Source organism: Eretmochelys imbricata, chromosome 3 (genome assembly GCF_965152235.1).
Source record: "Eretmochelys imbricata isolate rEreImb1 chromosome 3, rEreImb1.hap1, whole genome shotgun sequence".
Classification (NCBI taxonomy): Eukaryota; Metazoa; Chordata; order Testudines; family Cheloniidae; genus Eretmochelys; species Eretmochelys imbricata.
The window spans coordinates 144923933-144941074 of record NC_135574.1 but is presented as its reverse complement, the minus strand read 5'-3'; the positions used below and the strand labels follow the sequence as shown (position 1 = coordinate 144941074).

Below are 17142 nucleotides of genomic sequence, written 5' to 3'. Positions count from 1 at the left end.
ATCATGCCATTATATAAATCCATGATATCCCCACAACTTGAATAGTGTTCAGTTCTGGTTGCCCCATCTCAAAAAGGCTATAGTGGAACTGGAAAAGGTTCAGAGAAGGGCAACAAAGAGGATCAAAGGTATTGAACGGTTTCCATACAAGGAGAGACTAAAAAGGTTACTGGTGTTCATCTTAGAAAATTGACGACTAAGGAGGAATATGGTAGAGAGCTATAAAATCACAAATGGTGAGGTAAAAGTGAACAAGGTAGTGTTATTTACCCATTCCCACAATACAAAAAACAGGGGGTCACCCTATGTAATTAATAGGCAGAAGGTTTAATACAAACAAGAGGAAGTACTTTTTCACTCCGTGCATAATTAACTTGTGAAACTCATTCCCATATGGGATGTGATGGCCAAACGTGGAACAGTTCAAATAAGAACTAGATAAGTTCATGGAAGATAGGTCCATTAATAGCTATTAGCTGAGATGGTCAGAGATGCAACCCCATGCTTGGTACAACCCTAAACCTCTGACTGACAGAAGCTGGGCAGGGAAGATGGGAGGATCACTCCAGTTGCCCTTTTCTGTACACATCCACTGAAGCTCTGGTTCTGGCCACTGGATATTGGGCTAGCTGGAACATTGGTTTGACCCAGTATAGTAGTTCTTATGTTAAGATGAATTAATTTAAAGTTTAAGATTTGAGTCATTTCAGTCTATGAGATGAGGTGAAGTTTGGTATAGTCCATAATTTTATTGCTAAAACTCCACAAACATTTTCTAATGACCCTGTGAAAATTCTTCAGTTTAAACCTCATGTGTGTGACAAAAACTGTCCCTCATCGGAAGGGCTCTAGTTGACCTGTCTTGGTTCAAAATTACTTTAGAACAATGTTGGGGAAAAAGAATGTGCAAATTCAAATCTCAAGGAAATAAATCACCATAGAATAAATAATTTATAAACTAATGTCTCAAACATTTTATGGTAGTCATACATATGAACATTTTTTAAAAAGTGCATCGTTAGGTTTAAAATTTTTATTGTGCTGCCAAGAGCCAAATTACAAGAAACCGCCTTACAGTTAAAAAAAGTAAACAAGCAATCTGCTGAACTGCAGTGCACTCCGAGTGCCACATATGCGTCTATTTTATTTTTCAGAAAATTATATCTGCATTTCTCTTACAAGAGCACAACAGGAACCAAAGTAAAAGAGTGTAATGGATACAGCACATAGGATAAATCATATCTTTAAAATAATAATAATAAAATAATAATAAAAAACATTTTACACCATGTCCTATATCCTGCTAATATTTTCAGAATATGGCCTTGATTGTAAAACAAAAGCAAGCTTTTACAATTTCTGGATAAAGACTGCTTACTCTTATGCAAGGAATGGATGATTTGTCTTGACAGAATATTTGTAATAACTGGACAGAAACATCTCTGTTTCAATATATTGAGTACAAAATGCTGGGAGGACTACATTTTTTCTTACTTGTTTTTGGAAACTGAAGTAATATATAAATAGAAAAAATGATGACCCTTAATGATACACCTATTTTTTTCTTTGATGCAAACAGCTAGAACACCTTTCTGATATTCTAAAACAAAAAATTGTTAATCTTCAGATTAATAAATTAGGTCATTATAATAATAAATTAGGTTTTTTTTTTTCAGTTTTAAAGTTCAGCAACCTCTGACCAAGTATTTACAACAATACTTGAGAGTTCCTTTACAAAAAAATACATTTTCTTTTCACATTAAGCATACTGGGTATCTGTGTCTTTTATGACAAGCATTTGTAAAAGAAAAAAAGGCAATGCACAAATGGGTAATTAGTATAAAAGTGCCAAGACCTGTCTGGAAAGTTAACTTTGTATTACACAGTCAGAGTTATCAATGAGGCAAGCTACAACAAACTTCCAGCTTAATGTGGACAATATTCCAGTAGTTGTTTCAAACAATTGTTTGAATTAAAAAAAATCCAGGAGCTGATGGTGTTATTCTACGGAGCTGATTAGTGCTGCATGTATATTGCCATCAGTGTCTCTAGCTGATGCATTCATTAAAAGCCTTTTTAAGGCTAAGCAGGAAAAGAAAATAAGAAACACCCTGAAATGTAGCAAGTAGCAAGAGCAACGCTTACTGCTATAATCGTGCACATACCATACACACATATACGCAAACACAAGAGTGTACACACGCATACATACACACATACGTGCGCGCGCGCGCACACACACACACACACGCTAAACACTTTCAAATCAAATAAAACTGTAGGTAGAATGAGATGCTCCTCTTGTCTTTCCTAAACTCACAAGCAATTAAGCACTGCTGTGGAATGCCTGTTTTATCTGTTTCTGCTCTGGGGAAAATCTATCAGATAAAAATACATTCAACAAGAAAAAAATAGAAAATTATATATATATATACTGTATATATACAGATAGATACTATATATATACTGTATATATACATATACAAATATAGTGTGTTTGTGTGTATGCACACACACATTATATATATATGCACATATATACACACAGACATACAAATACTTTGTTGTTTTTAGCATAATTATATTTACATAAATATTCCTATAATGCTAACATTTAAAGAAGCATGATCTCCTTTTTCTGAGCTTCAAAAAAGGTGCTTGAATAATATACAATTAAAATTAAGTAGCTTCCTAGCATGGAAGTAGTTTCTAATCTGCATAACCAGTAAATAAAAACAACAGGAAAAACCTTAAAACAGTCTCTTTTTTACTCTTTCATTTAAGCAAGAGCTTTGTCCAACAAAAATATTTTTTTCCTACTCCTCCACTGAAACTGTATGAACCACCAGAGAATAATACAAAACAACAAAAACACAACAAACAAAAGCCCCTGGAACTGCATGGTGTTCTTGACTTTCCCTTCCTTCAATACTGCCGTCAAAAGATCCAGTGCTCATATCAGGAATTATTTAGGCCTCAGTCATTTGCTAACTCTGCCAAAATCTGGCCAATCAGCTTAGCAGAAAACAAAATTTAAACAAAAAGCAGCACAAGGTATAATTTTATACATCCTTAATAAACCCACCCTTTATATTCTGCTATAACCTTTTCCTTGCTATATCATTAACTACTGCAGCTTCTTGTCATATAGAAAAATATATGCAGCTACACCACACCTGTGACATGACAGGTTCTGTTCTAGGAATATACTTTTGTAGCAACAGCTGGGGAAAAAAATCAGACCTCTTTGTTTTCTGTTTCCATGTGGGGTTAGGCTTTGCTGCAACAAATGCAGTTTCAGAGCAACAAGAAAAGCCACCATCCTGATGCTTGGCAATATTCTTTATTTGTTTTCTCCCCGAGCCAAGCTTGACCAGCTTTTCTTCTTTGAAGCTTTCTCTCATTTCACCACCCAACCCCAAATTCACCCACCCAAACAATCTCTATAGCTATGTTACAAGCAAATACATCTTAACAAGTTTTAAAACTTTGGTTCTAAGAAAACTCTTGGTCAGTTATCACAAGGAAAAGTGGGAATGCTTGTTCTGGCACATTGCAGGAGTCAGAGCCCATCCCAGTAAGGTCTTAGAGCTGTACATGAAGTCACAAATCCAATACAATCCACTAAGCAAGTGCACAATTCTAGTTTTATTTTAATAGCAGACTTATTAGTCTCTCGCTCTCCTTCTTTCTCTCTCTCTCTCTCTCAAATCCTTGGCAAAGGTGCAATTCTTCAAACTGTTTGATAGAAATTATCTGCCTGTAGGTTGTTCTGTTTTTGCATGCTGTAGAATCCACTGTATCTTGAATCTGGGTCAGCAATTCTTAGCATTCTCTGAGAACTGTCCACCTGGACCATGGTACCTTTCTTGCAGTCCACGTATACCAGCTGATTGTTTAAGCAAGAAGGCTGTTGGAAAAGAAAAAAAACCCATAAAAATCCAGTTGATACCTCACTGTTGTCTTCTCTCCACAATAGGTATGGGAAACGTTTGTGACACACAGGTCACACAAAGAAAATCATACTAAACTATTTATTTTTCTTTGTTACAAAGGTCCAACTTTTGCAGTCCTTGCTAAGTCAAGACTCCCATGGACTGAGTAAGGACTGCGATATTTGATCCACAGGTATATAATTGTGTAGGACCAGAAGCTGGCAAATGAATCCTTTTCATCTGGAAAGATTTGGTGACAACTCTGCTACCTTTACTATATATATTTTAAAGCATTTTACATTCTACATTTAATGAAAACATTATTTATAATTTCAGGCTGGATTGTGCCTGTTAGATAAAATACAGTTTACAAATTGCTATGGAGCTATGACTCTTGGGGGAGCACTGGTATTCTGCTTCCTAGAATTCTCTGATAGGCAAAGGCAGCACATCTGCTATTCTATTACAACTCTTTACAAAGCCCAGTCTTCCTCCTACACGTCTCTTGTTCTGTGGGCCAGAGAGGGCTACCTGCCCTCTTTGGGATGCCAGGCAGGGCCGTCCGTAGGCAGATGCAGAATACGCAGCTGTGTAGGGCACCACGAAATTTGGGGCACCAAATTGCCCTAAATTTCATGGTGCCCTACGCAGGTGCATGCTTCGTATGCGGCAGCCAGCCCCATCCCCCAGCTGGCCCCCTTATGGGAGGCACCCACAGCAAGGGGCTGGGACATTCCTAGGGGCTGTGGGGCCCGGGACAACTCCCTCAGCCCCTGCCCCACCTCTTCCCACCCCCATTTTCCACATCTTCTCCCAAGCTTCCTCCCTCAGCGACAGACGCGCCTGGGGGATTAGCAGGGGGGCCTGGCGCTGGCAGCAGGGGGAGGGGAATCAGAACAACCCAGCCCCAGCCCGCTCCACTCCGTTGGCTCCCCGCTGTGTCGGTCCACCTCCCGCCACCAGTGAATGCAGGGATTGGGGGGGGAGGGAGGGGTGGACTCCTTTCCCCAAGCCCCCTCCCCCCGAGCAACACAGTTGGGGCAGGGGGAGCGGAGTGGGCTGGGTCATTCTGCTTCCTGCTGCTGGCGCCAGGCCCCCCACTAATCCCCGGGCCACTCTGGGCCTGTGGAGCCCCCCAAAGCGGCTCCCCACAGCTCCTGCCTCCGCGGCCCCACAAGCCTTGAGTGCAGAGCAGACTCTCCGTGCGGGGTGGGGGAAGCAGGTGCTCAGGCTCCATAGGGCACCATAATTGGTAGGGACAGGGCTGATGTTGGGCACTGCCAATGGATTAAGGATGGCACAGACTCTGTGCTCACTTGAAATTTGCAAAACTATACACTAATTTTGGGTTCCTCAGTGATCGGGTGCCTAATTTGAGACAGTTAGTACTTGATTCTTCAAAGGTGCGGAGAACCCACAGTTTCAATGACTTCATCTGGATTTGAGAGAGACCAGCTGGAATTGAGAGAGACAAGGTGGGTGAGACAAGGTAATATCTTTTATTGGATCAACTTCTGTTGGTAAGAGAGATCAGCTTTTGACCCACACAGAGTTCTTCTTCAGGTCTGGAAGAGGAATTCCCAGCGTCTCAGCAAAATTCAAGGTGGAACAGATTGTTTAGCATAAGTAGTTAGCACTTACTATAAGGACCCATTCAAGGCAGAGTGGCCCATTTACGCCTCTGTAGTCATTGTGGAAAAAGAGGGGGTTAGTGGTTTACAGATTGTTGTAATAAGCCATGTATCCAGTGTTTCTGTTCCTTCCATGATTTTTGGTATCTAGCAGAGTACACTACACTATAACTGCACTGCATTCATCTGGATTTGTTAGTGCTCAGCACTCCTGAAAGTTAAGCCACGTTCATCTCAAGTTGGGCATCCAAAAATACGGAACATATAATCAGCGAATGCCTCTGAAAAACTTAAAATGACTTGTCCAATACCATATAGTAAGTCTGTGACCAAGCCAGGGATAGAATTAATCTCTCCTGGGTCCCCTCCAATGCCTTAATCATAAGACCATCCTTTCTGTACCTGCAGTTCCTCCTCTCATTTATTATACAACTTTTAGCTTCTGCACTGAATGAATCAGGGGTCCTACAGACAAGTGCCTCGTTCATTACACATCCTGCCTCACTGTTTAACCTGTGCATTGAATGAGGCAGGAGTTCTGTGGGAAAAATAATATATGATCATGTAATTAGACTAACATAATGCACATGTGCAAGGGGGATAGAGTTAAGGGTGCACAGTCTCTCTCTCTGAGGATCCAAATCATAAAGGGATTTATTGATCAAAGATTTGTATTCAGTAATCCGGGCCTACTCATATCAAATCATCTTTTCTTTTCCAGATGTACCTCAAATAGTCCTTAAATTATTTTTAAAAATCTTTCCTAATTTCTGCCCTGTTCCTGCAAAAGGATCTGCTTGAACTGACACTTTTATGCCTGTGCTGAGTCCCATTAACTTTAGCACGACTCAGTGTTGGTCTGAAGGTCCAGTCCACAGATCATTTTGTAGGATCAGTACCATAAACATTCCACTTCTCTATAAAGCCTCTTTTTACAACCTTTATTTTCTATATTGGAATGACAGTAAACTCACTCTTGTCCTATCACACTTAGTATTGTACTTCTTTGGCATTAAAAAGTCTTAAAAATAATGGCTCACCTACCTGATTCCCTACTCTTATATTATACAGGAGGCTGTAACTCATCACTACCTGGTGCTTTGTCTTTAATAAGATAAAATGCTTGGTGGATAAATGAAATGTAGTGGTCATAGTGCTTCTTGACTTTAGTAAGGTCTTTGATACAGTTCCGCATGACTTTCTCATAAATTAGATAAGAGAATCCTGGATTAGATGAAACTACTTAACTCATGATGTGTGGTAGAGTGAAGTGTAAGTACACAATAAACGTTTGCCAAGTCAGATAAATGTTGAAGAGACGCTACATTTCCCAGATCTGAAAGCTATTTACAGTGGGTCTAATACTCTTAACCACACATAATTGCTGTTACTCATGAAAAATATTCGAAAAAGATGTTTACTAGTGATGATATAAGAAACGATTGCATTTGAATCTGTGCTTAGACCACTACCAAATAAGTCTACAAATAGGTTGTCACAGAAAATCAATTTGATATTTTAATGTATAAAGACAGATTTATATTATTTGGCACTGATTTATACTAGTAATACCATGTCATTAACCTCCCTGTCAAGATAGATAGTTGCCTCTTCTTTCAATATGTAGGAATAAAATTGTTGGTAAGATTAATTTGTACAGTTCCCATTTCATGTATTAAAGAGCAAAAACATTCCCAAATATTTAGATCTTTGGGGTTTTGGAATGACTTCACATAATTTGCCTTATATTAATCAATTTTGTTTTTCAAATTTGAGGTAATATAAGCCTTTTTGGTTACAGTTAAATATGTCCATTTATTCTTTTGGATCATTACAGTTAGCATCAGAGCTTCTGTTCTGGTGGTGTGAACTGTATCCTAATATTAAGCAGTAATGTTTTATTTTTTGAAGTTACTCTACTATAGATTTGTTTGCTTTGGATATAAAGTAAAATGTCATCACTTGTGTAGGATGAAATCTTATGGCTGACATTTCCTTCTGTTTTTGTTTTCTCTCGTACAAGCTGCCAGTAGTTCAAATGAGAGGCTTGTGGTTTCTAGCTGAAAACATTCCATGTTTGGGGAAAAACCCATCATGTTTATTGGATTTTGCAGTGATTCAGGGCTATGTGGCTGAAGTGACTAATGCATTAATGGCGAGACTTCAAAAAGAATAACAGATCAAAGGCTTGTGTCAGTCTCAGCGATCTGGTTTGTTACTATTATAAAGGGCTTCCTAATTGAGTTATCTCTAAGTATGATTTCTAATGTAGTTATACTGTGAGAATTATTCATTTGCTTTTCTTAAGAATGAGAAGCCACATGCTCAATGTGTCCATGAAGCTAGGAAAATCCTGTCCCACAACAGAATTGTAATGGGCACTGACCTATTGGAATACTAATAACCCAAAGAGACCTGGCTGCTCCAGACTGTTTATAAAGAAAGTTGTTATAAGGAATAGGAGAAATCTCAAGCACACAAATGACTGTAACCTTTCTAGACCAGAGACCTTATTTTCATTCTTGTATTATTTGCATTATATATAGAAACAATATAAATAAATTAAGAAATGATAATTAAGAATGATTATATAAGAGGAGAAAAGTGGATGGCAAACAATAGTGGGATTTAAGCACTGTTCTTGATACACTCCCTAAAGAACACACGGAGGAGTAAGGGTGGCAGGAAGGCTAATGAATATGTACAGTTGGACCCTGAGACATTTCCCAGTTGTTAAAACTTACTAGGAAGTATTCCCCACCCAGCAGACAGAGGTACAAAAGAATTAGGGGTATCTGAAGGAAGTAACTGTCAAACAAAAAAAGAAAAGGTGAAGTATTAAATAAAATTTGACTGTTTGCATATTCACAAGTCTTCAAAGAGAACTAGCCTATAACTGTGAGGAACAACTGCATGCATCTAAGTCAATGTGTTACACTATGTTGGTGCTAGAGATTGAAACAAAGATGCTTCTGTAACAAGACTGGATAAGGTAATAGATTTTCCTAAATTTAGTCGCAATACCAAAAACAAGGTTTCTGGTAAATTTCAACTACTTAGCAAATCTAGGGCCTGATCCAGCAAACCCTTATTCACTTGTTCATACAAATAAACCTAGATATAGCCCTTTCAACTTAAATGCCAGATTCTGGGACTTATGCTATACTGAGTAGCCCCTTACTTCAAGAGTCATCCCACTCAAGTCACTAGGACCACTTGCAGAGTAAGGTTCTACTCATTGTGAGGAAAGGGTCAGAATACGTCCCTAAACAACTTTGATTTTTCTTCTGTCAAAACAATCCAAAAAGTAACATTTTACAACATTTAGGGGACATCTCATGTGATATGACAGCAGAAAATTAGTAAAGATCTGCTATTGTCCCACTTATCTGCTTTTATGGTAAATTAAGAGAAGGTATAGTGCAGCTGTTCCTACCCAAATTTCTCTGTGGGGGCAAACCAATCCTTTTTTACAGGGATTTGGGCACTGGTTGTATGTTCTCTTCCTTAATCTGTTGCTACTTCCGGCTGTGTGGTATGTACTCTTCCGCTAGGTGGTGCTACACTGTGTTTATACAAACTGCTTTGTAGCATGACTGTAAGAGAGGAGGAACATGCAGGTGCTGAGAGGGACACAGTGGTGGGACTACTGAGGAGCAAGAGGAGGGCCTGGTGGGAGTAACAAGAACAAACAACAAAAAGTAACAAGAAAAATTACTAGAAAAGAAAAAAAGTGTAAAAAGCACAGCAAGACGGAATACGTGAGATGTGACAAGCAGGTTGAGGGCATGGTGTGATAGGTCCTAGACACCCCAGGGACCAATCCATGGGAGGAGTTGGTCCCAGACAAAAAAGGTTGGGAATTACTGGGCCCAGCAACATGTGTCTTCTCAAATATCAATTTATACGAATGATAAACTAAATAGAAATGGATAATTAGTTCCTGTAATGACTATGGTAAATGTGAATGATGAAGACTGACAAAAAAGGTACTTTCAGGGATTGTTCTGACTGTGATTTCAATCAGCGAGTAAAAGTCTGTTCCTCTTACCTGGGTGCTGGTGAGATAACAAGCAGAAGTACTATTCAGGCTTTTATTATTATGGAAGCACTGGACGTAGTTCCACAATTTTGTACTTAAAGCAGAGACTCAATCACTTATATAGGAAGAACACAGCGTAACCTCTCCAAAATTATAGACTTATTTTTTGGGCAGAAAATGAATTTTCTGAGAATTTACAAATAAATCCATTTATGAATTAAAATTAATTTTTAAAAGGGCCACTTAAGAAATTTAGCACCTTTTAAAATCTGAAATGATCTTCATGGAATAACGCAGACTCTTCAAACTTGTGATATAATGAAAAGTCTCTGAAAGTTTGTGCATTGGCTAAATTTGATGTTTTAAACAGTTTAGTGGCCATTTTTTGGCATTATCCTTCTTAACTGAAAGTTGCTTCTTCAGCAGTGATTGAAGAATAATATTCTTCTGCAGAAAGTTTCACCAGGAATTGCCCCTTTTCAAAATGTCTGTCATCTACTATTGTTCTCAATGGGAGTGAGAAAACAGGCTGTCCTCAGTCAAGATGATGTTTTTGGTTTTGCTCCCAGTGAGAACGATGAGAGAGTTTTCAGAGTAGCAGCCGTGTTAGTCTGTATTCGCAAAAAGAAAAGGAGTACTTGTGGCACGTTAGAGACTAACCAATTTATTTGAGCATAAGCTTTCGTGAGAGAGTGTGGCCATTTCGGAAGAAGGGGCTGTGATGCTGATAGACCAGTTTAGATTAGAGCAGTAGGCCAGTTCACTTTTGTATGAATATCAAAGAAGTATTAGTATGCATTCAGACTAATTCACTCATATGCTACTAGATATAAAAAGAGATGCTAATGTTAGTGTATTCACTTATCTGTAACCAATTGTCTGTTATTAAATTATATTCGCATTGCATATACCCCTGTAATTACGTTTACATTATGTATACCTTGGTAATTAAATAACCCTACATCAAAGGTGTAGTAAGAATGTACTTGATATATAAACTTCATGGAAACTAATGAAGGATTGTTATTTGCTATTACATTGCCTTTTATATTGTGTAGATCTCTGAGACTAAATTCATCAAATATGAATGGAATCTTGGAAATGTTCATTTCAAAGCAAGAGATGGTGGAGGAGTAAAGACACTTTTCACATTGCTTTGTGTGTGGAAAAGCTATAAATATGATTCAAAAAAGGATCTAGCATCTCTGAACTATTTGAACATTCATAGGGAAGCATTCCAGATGCAAGACAGATCTCCAAAGTTATTTTGGGTAACCCTGAGAGATTTATGGAAAACTAGCAGATTACAACATCTCTGCTATCATTTTGGATTTACAAACTTAGACTCACCTGTTAATGTATTTTACCTGCTTTAACCTCTCAATAACTCACTTCTTTTTCTTAGCTAATAAACCTTTAGTTAGTTTATGAGAACAATTGGCTGCCAGAGTTCTCTTTGGTGTGAGACAGAGTATCCATTGACTGGGGTAAGTGAGTGACCCTTTGGGGTTGGCAGTAATTTGATGTGGTCTGATTTTTGGTTTTAATAACCTTTTATCACTACGTTCAGTTTGCCTGGGTGGCAAGACAGGCTGGAGGGTCTCTGGGGACTGTCTGTGACTCCATGGTAATACCGGTATAGTGATCCAGGAGTGCACATTTGTTATTGGCTTCATGAAATCTAATTATAGACTATACCACTAGTTTGGGGTGTCTGCCTGTGTTTCCTGACAGTCTCACTTGAGATTGGCTTGGTTTTACCTCCCAAAAATACAGTAGTATATGGAGTAGGTAACTGGTGATATTAATTTGACATTGCATAACTGTTCTGAATTAGTGCAATCGGTTTGAGACATGGAAAAAAATAATTTAAATGAGTTGACATTAAGTGGACTCAACTGTATCCTACAATACATTTCAGGAGACTCCCCTACTTTCCAGAAAAGCAGAAATCTAGATATAGAAGTTTTAACACTATACCTTTGTTGGGGCTCTGTAGCAGGACACTGGTATCCACTGCTTTTTCTGATTGACAAGCAGAAGGGCTATTATAAGAACCAGGGCTGTCATGATGGGAACTGTCACCCAGGCAACAGAGTTGAGAGATGTATCTTCACTGGAGTGCAGTCCAATGCCTTCTCTGAAATCTCCTTGAAGATGACTCATGTCTGAAAGAGTGAACATTTGTTAGTAGTAAAAAAAAAAATGTAAGTGCTCCTCTTCTGTCTTGACCATAAACAAGAATAGAATTATGGAAGTACCAGAATCAGTACCGTGGCCTTGTATTTATTTTTTTTGGTTAACCGTATCCTGAATTTTTACCCTGTTGATACTTAGGGAGAGGGTCACACTTGTGTGTGTTCTCATTTGTTATTAGCCACAGTTTTTGAGGCTGGAATAATGATTTCTGCATATTTTCAAGTAACTATTCCATATGAAAAAAGAAAAGGAGTACTTGTGGCACCTTAGAGACTAACCAATTTATTTGAGCATGAGCTTTCGTGAGCTACAGCTCACTTGTAGCTCACGAAAGCTCATGCTCAAATAAATTGGTTAGTCTCTAAGGTGCCACAAGTACTCCTTTTCTTTTTGCGAATACAGACTAACACGGCTGTTACTCTGAAACCTATTCCATATGAAGTGGATTTTTAATCTTTTGGTGGTCCTATTAATACTATGTCGTTCTACCAGGTGTGATTATAAAGCTATCATTTTTCTATGATCACGTTTATTTATAGTAGCTCTTTCAGTGTCTTGATTTCTCCTTTCAATGTGGTGGATGTTCTCCAAAAGCTGATTATTTTCTCTGCTTCTCCTACATGAAATTTCAGCTTAATTACCTATTTTTTATCATATTGTAAAACTACCTCACAGTAGTGCTGCAAGTATAAACACATTAAAGATTGCGAAGTGCTCTGGTTTTACAGTAATATGGAACATACATGTACATAAGACACTGATACGTATTTCTTCTAATATTGTATCTTCTTTCATTTCCTTTTTATATCTTTGAGGACCTGAGTTACAGTAATGCCAGCACTTGTTCCTTGCATCACTTCAGTATCTTCAGACACTGCATCTATGTCTTTTGTGGCCATTTTCCTCCAATTTTCCTACTGTACTTTTAAGGCAAAAAATTAATTTATGCTGTTTTTTCCTTAAATGGTTTTTGCTCCTTGACATCCCTTTCCTCTGGGTTGATTAAAATCTCGGTACCTTCACAGACTCTGGGATGTTTATTTAGCAGGATTTTTACTGAAGCAGCCTTGAGGCTCACCTCAGGTGCATTCTTTCAAATCTGGGCACATACTGGAAAAAATGGTTACTTTTCTTACAGTAACTGTGATTCTTCAAGATGGTCTGTGCATGTGGATTCCATTCATGACATGCTGGTGCCCCTGTGCAGGAGATCAGACATTTTTTCTCTAGCAGTGTCCTGTAGGGGGTCGCACATGCATATTCCTCATGCTCTCGTGCTCCTCCTCCCAAGAACAGAACGATCCCAAATACCAACCCATTTTTTATTGCTCTGAGTGTTGTTAATAAATTTTCAATTTGCAGGGATGGAGGGTAGGTTGTGGGATCCACATATACAGACCATCTAGAAGAACCACAGTTACTATAAAGGCGAGTAACCATTGTTTCTTCTTCTTCTTCTTCAAGATCCTATACATGTGGATCCCACTAATGGTGTCTAGCAAGCAGTTCAACACCTTGGGGTGGGAGCGAGGAATTTATTGGAACAAAGACTGTAGAACTGCTCTTCCAATTCGAGTGTCCACTCTTGATGATGCCTGTAATGAGTAGTGTCTAGTAAGCATATGAACTGAAGACCATGTAGCTGCTGTACATATTTCTATGAGAGGGAACATGACATTCATGAAGTCAGTGCTCTCGCAGAATGAGCTGAAATGTTTGAAGGAGGATTCAGTTTATTAGTCTCATAAGCTGCTCTCATAGAGCTCACACAATCCAGTTAGACTCTGGAAGATGCAGATTTGCCCTTAGCTCTGCCACTATATTCTATAAACAATCTAAGAACTGACCTAAAAAGTCTCATTCTGTTCAAGGAGTATAAAAGAGCTCTTTTAATATCTAAGGTATTAAGCTTTATTTCTGCTGAAATTTACAGGGTCTAGGGGAGAAAACTGGTAGGTGAATATGCTGGTTATTATGAAAAGGCCAAACCATCTTTGGAATGAATTTAGGACATGGTCTGAATGAGACTATCAGCATGAGAAACAGTGTATGGAGAGTTCTACATTGGATTTCAGTAACTCTATGAGCAGAAGTAATATCTAATAAAGTGGTAACTCCAAGTAGACAGCATTTCAGAAATCCAATCTGGAGATAAGAAGGCATGGTTAATTATTGCTATCTGAATATGGAAAAGCAGCTCACAATCCCACAGTATCCCCAAGTATCAAAAGGGAGACAAAGTCTCTCAGATGAGGGAGCAAATAAATTTTGCCTTTGCTATTTCCTTTTGCTATTTTCCCCAGCCTACCAGTGTTCCCTCTACATTATTGGTGTTGTATTTCAGCATGCTAGCTCTCATCCAGGCCTAACCATAGTGAAGACACTGGGAAAGCTGACCAGCTCTACCATTTAGGTATGATGAAAAGACATATAGAGATGAGTGTCATCTGCAAACAAGATCCTGTCTTCCAGGATTCTTTACAATTATTTTTAATGGCTTCAGATACATATCGAACAGATGGGGTGACAACACTTGTGTATGACCCTAGGCAAGAGAACTTTTAGGGCTGATGAACAACAGCTCTTGATCCTCTCAAACAGAAAAGAGTGAAGTCACTCAAGAGCAACTCCTGAGCTTGCCAGATCCACACATGAGTAACAATAGCTCAGAGTCAACAACAATCGAAGACAGAGCTGATATGTCTGAAAGAATTAGTATGGACATCTTCATTGCAAAAGGGAGATGACTGACCAATGCAAACACCGCAGCCTCGATACTATACACAAGTCTAAAATGATGCTGACATTTTCAAGAAAATCTGAGGGCTCCAGATATCACCAGAGTTGCTCTGCTACTACTAAAACAAAACAAACAAACAAAACCAAAAACCCCTAGAAAGTGAGATAATTGGAGAGATTCTAAGCTCAACAGATGCTTCTTTAAGGTATACTGATATCATATTCTCCTGAAAATAAATATTGATGATCTCCTCTGACAACAAATCCAGTGTCTCCCTGCTGAACTTCCCCAGCCAAAGGTGATATGGGTCTAAAATGACTTTTTATCATGGTACAAACAAGGACACTCTTGTGGCAACATTTTGCATGAGTATTTCATGACCCTAAAGAGAAAGTACACCTTAAAAAAAAGTGTGCAGATGTTGCTATTGCCAGTTTCTGACTGAACAGAAACATGTGTATATTTCTTAGAGTGGAGGTTTATTCCAGTGATTTAGGGTTCAGAATTCTGTTTATCATAAAGCACCAAAACAACCTGAGCAAAAGAACAGCTTTAATAGTGTCTACACTCATTTGACTTTTCATTCCAAACACTGTTCATCACACTAGACACTTGTTCCATTGGATTATCTGCCTCTGTTATAGCAGCGTAGTGCCTGGGGGAGACAAATGCCAACAGTCTAATGGAACAAGTGTCTTGTGTACGCTGCTGAACACATACTCTTCAGCATTCAATGCAGCAAATGCTATGTACACATCACATGGCTTCCTGTAAAGCTAAACAACTCACTTAAATTACATTGGTAATTTAACCTCTCTATCATAACATCCATCAAGTACTGATCATTAAAACCACATATTTAAAAATAAAAAAATCTCCCACCATAATGGGGGAAGGAGAGAGATACAGTAGAGAGATCTGTTTATATTAATACATTTGTAAGGTGCTGGCACTATGATGATGGTTGCAAGAACCTAGACAACCACCTATTTTCGGTTATTAAGGTCCCAGTTGTGTCACACTTCCCAAGAGGATACTGCCACTGAATTTATTAATTACTAATCTTATGAGTAAATCCTCCTTAATGTGAACAAGGGTGGTAGAATCAGACTGATAGTATTTAAGAAGACACTTCAAAACTATTTTTATTGATTTACTTTGTTTTGTAACCAAGTGTTACGTATATTTGAATCTCTTTAATATTACACACTGGAACTCATTTTAGATGTTTATTTTGCTGCTTTAAAAGAAAAAAAAATTGAAGGATGGGCATGCATTCCTGCCGTAATGAAACATTTCAGGCATTCTGCTTCTAGTACAGAAGGCTAGATTGAATTGTTTCTGGTTTTTATCCTACAGAAATTATGTCTACATCTTATCTAAATATTCTGCAAGCCTATCAAAAAGATGGCTCATTTACGCCTTTACTTTCTTCCCAGGACAATGTGCTAAGACATGTGGAATAATCACAGACCTAAGAGAGAACAATTAACAATCTCTGCCAGATCTCACCTCTGTGGAGATGGACAATGTCGTTTTCATTGGGTGTAGGCCAAATTGGTGCTTCTAGTTCAGTATCTCCTCGACGATTTGTCTTCTCAATGGGGATGTTGGTGGGCTCAGGTACATACATCTCTGCAAGATGAGATAAATATTTTTCACAATCCACAGAATCAGCACTTTGTGGTACCCATCAATGGATGCTGGGCTCTTAATTCAGAAAATATTTCTTGTGGATTGTTGCCCTGTGGATCTTATTGGTGGTTCTGGAGTTCTCATCATTACGGTTATAGAATTTTTTATCTGCTATAATGTATTTATTTACTGAGTATATATAGAAAGTTATTGTTTGTGCAATGGATTTTCTTATCTTTTAATTCATTTCATAAAGTACAGAATACCAATGGCTGCTACCAGTACTACTATGCCAATGTAAACTGAATGGGACAGTCCTGTATTAAATTTTTCAAGTAAAATATCTTTTCATAATACATAATATACTTGGTAAGATTCTCTAGTACAATCTGGTCCCTTTGTGCTGCTCTAGTGGCATAAAAGGCCAAGAAAGCAGCTGGATCTCTGCAGCTGGTGTAGGGTTGGCATGACTGGCTCCTATTACCAACTTTTTTGCAGCTCCCCGTGTAGGGGCATGGCTGAAGTTCTCTGACTGGCAGATAGCCTCTTGGAGGTTAACAGCTTGCATAGGTAAAAACAGCTGTAATAAACTGCTATAAGAAGCCAGACCAGATTCAAGAAGCTGTACCAAACTCCTTTGGTTCCATTCTGTGCATAGCTGAGAAACTGTCTCATTACATGTAAGTCACAATTAAAAGTACTCATATAAGCAATTTAAAATGTTATTGATATAAATAATTTGAAACAATATCCCAGACTCCTGGAGCAACAGAAACATTAGGCAACAGTGGAGTCTACAGAGGAATCAAAGTATTTCCTCTCACACTTCACTTATCTAATAATTTAATGAAAGGTCATTCAGAGAGAACAATGGCAAAACAGTTAATCTTTGAGTTGACAGTCCTTCCTCAGAACATGAGATTTGAACTATACTGTTGTGTACTTCTTATCTGTGGTGAG

General features: G+C 38.3%; 1 protein-coding gene across 1 annotated transcript in view; it reads right to left on the bottom strand.

Annotated features, from left to right (window-relative positions):
• Positions 1-1024: 1024 nt before the first annotated feature.
• CRIM1 (cysteine rich transmembrane BMP regulator 1) overlaps positions 1025-17142 on the bottom strand; it is a 309698-nt gene continuing 293580 nt past the window's right edge. The window contains exons 15-17 of the mRNA XM_077811884.1: positions 16060-16182; positions 11589-11776; positions 1025-3910 (exon numbers count right to left, since the gene is read on the bottom strand). Of these exons, the coding sequence (XP_077668010.1) occupies positions 3734-3910; positions 11589-11776; positions 16060-16182 (488 nt within the window). The 3' untranslated portion in view covers positions 1025-3733. The remainder of the gene's footprint in view (positions 3911-11588; positions 11777-16059; positions 16183-17142) is intronic.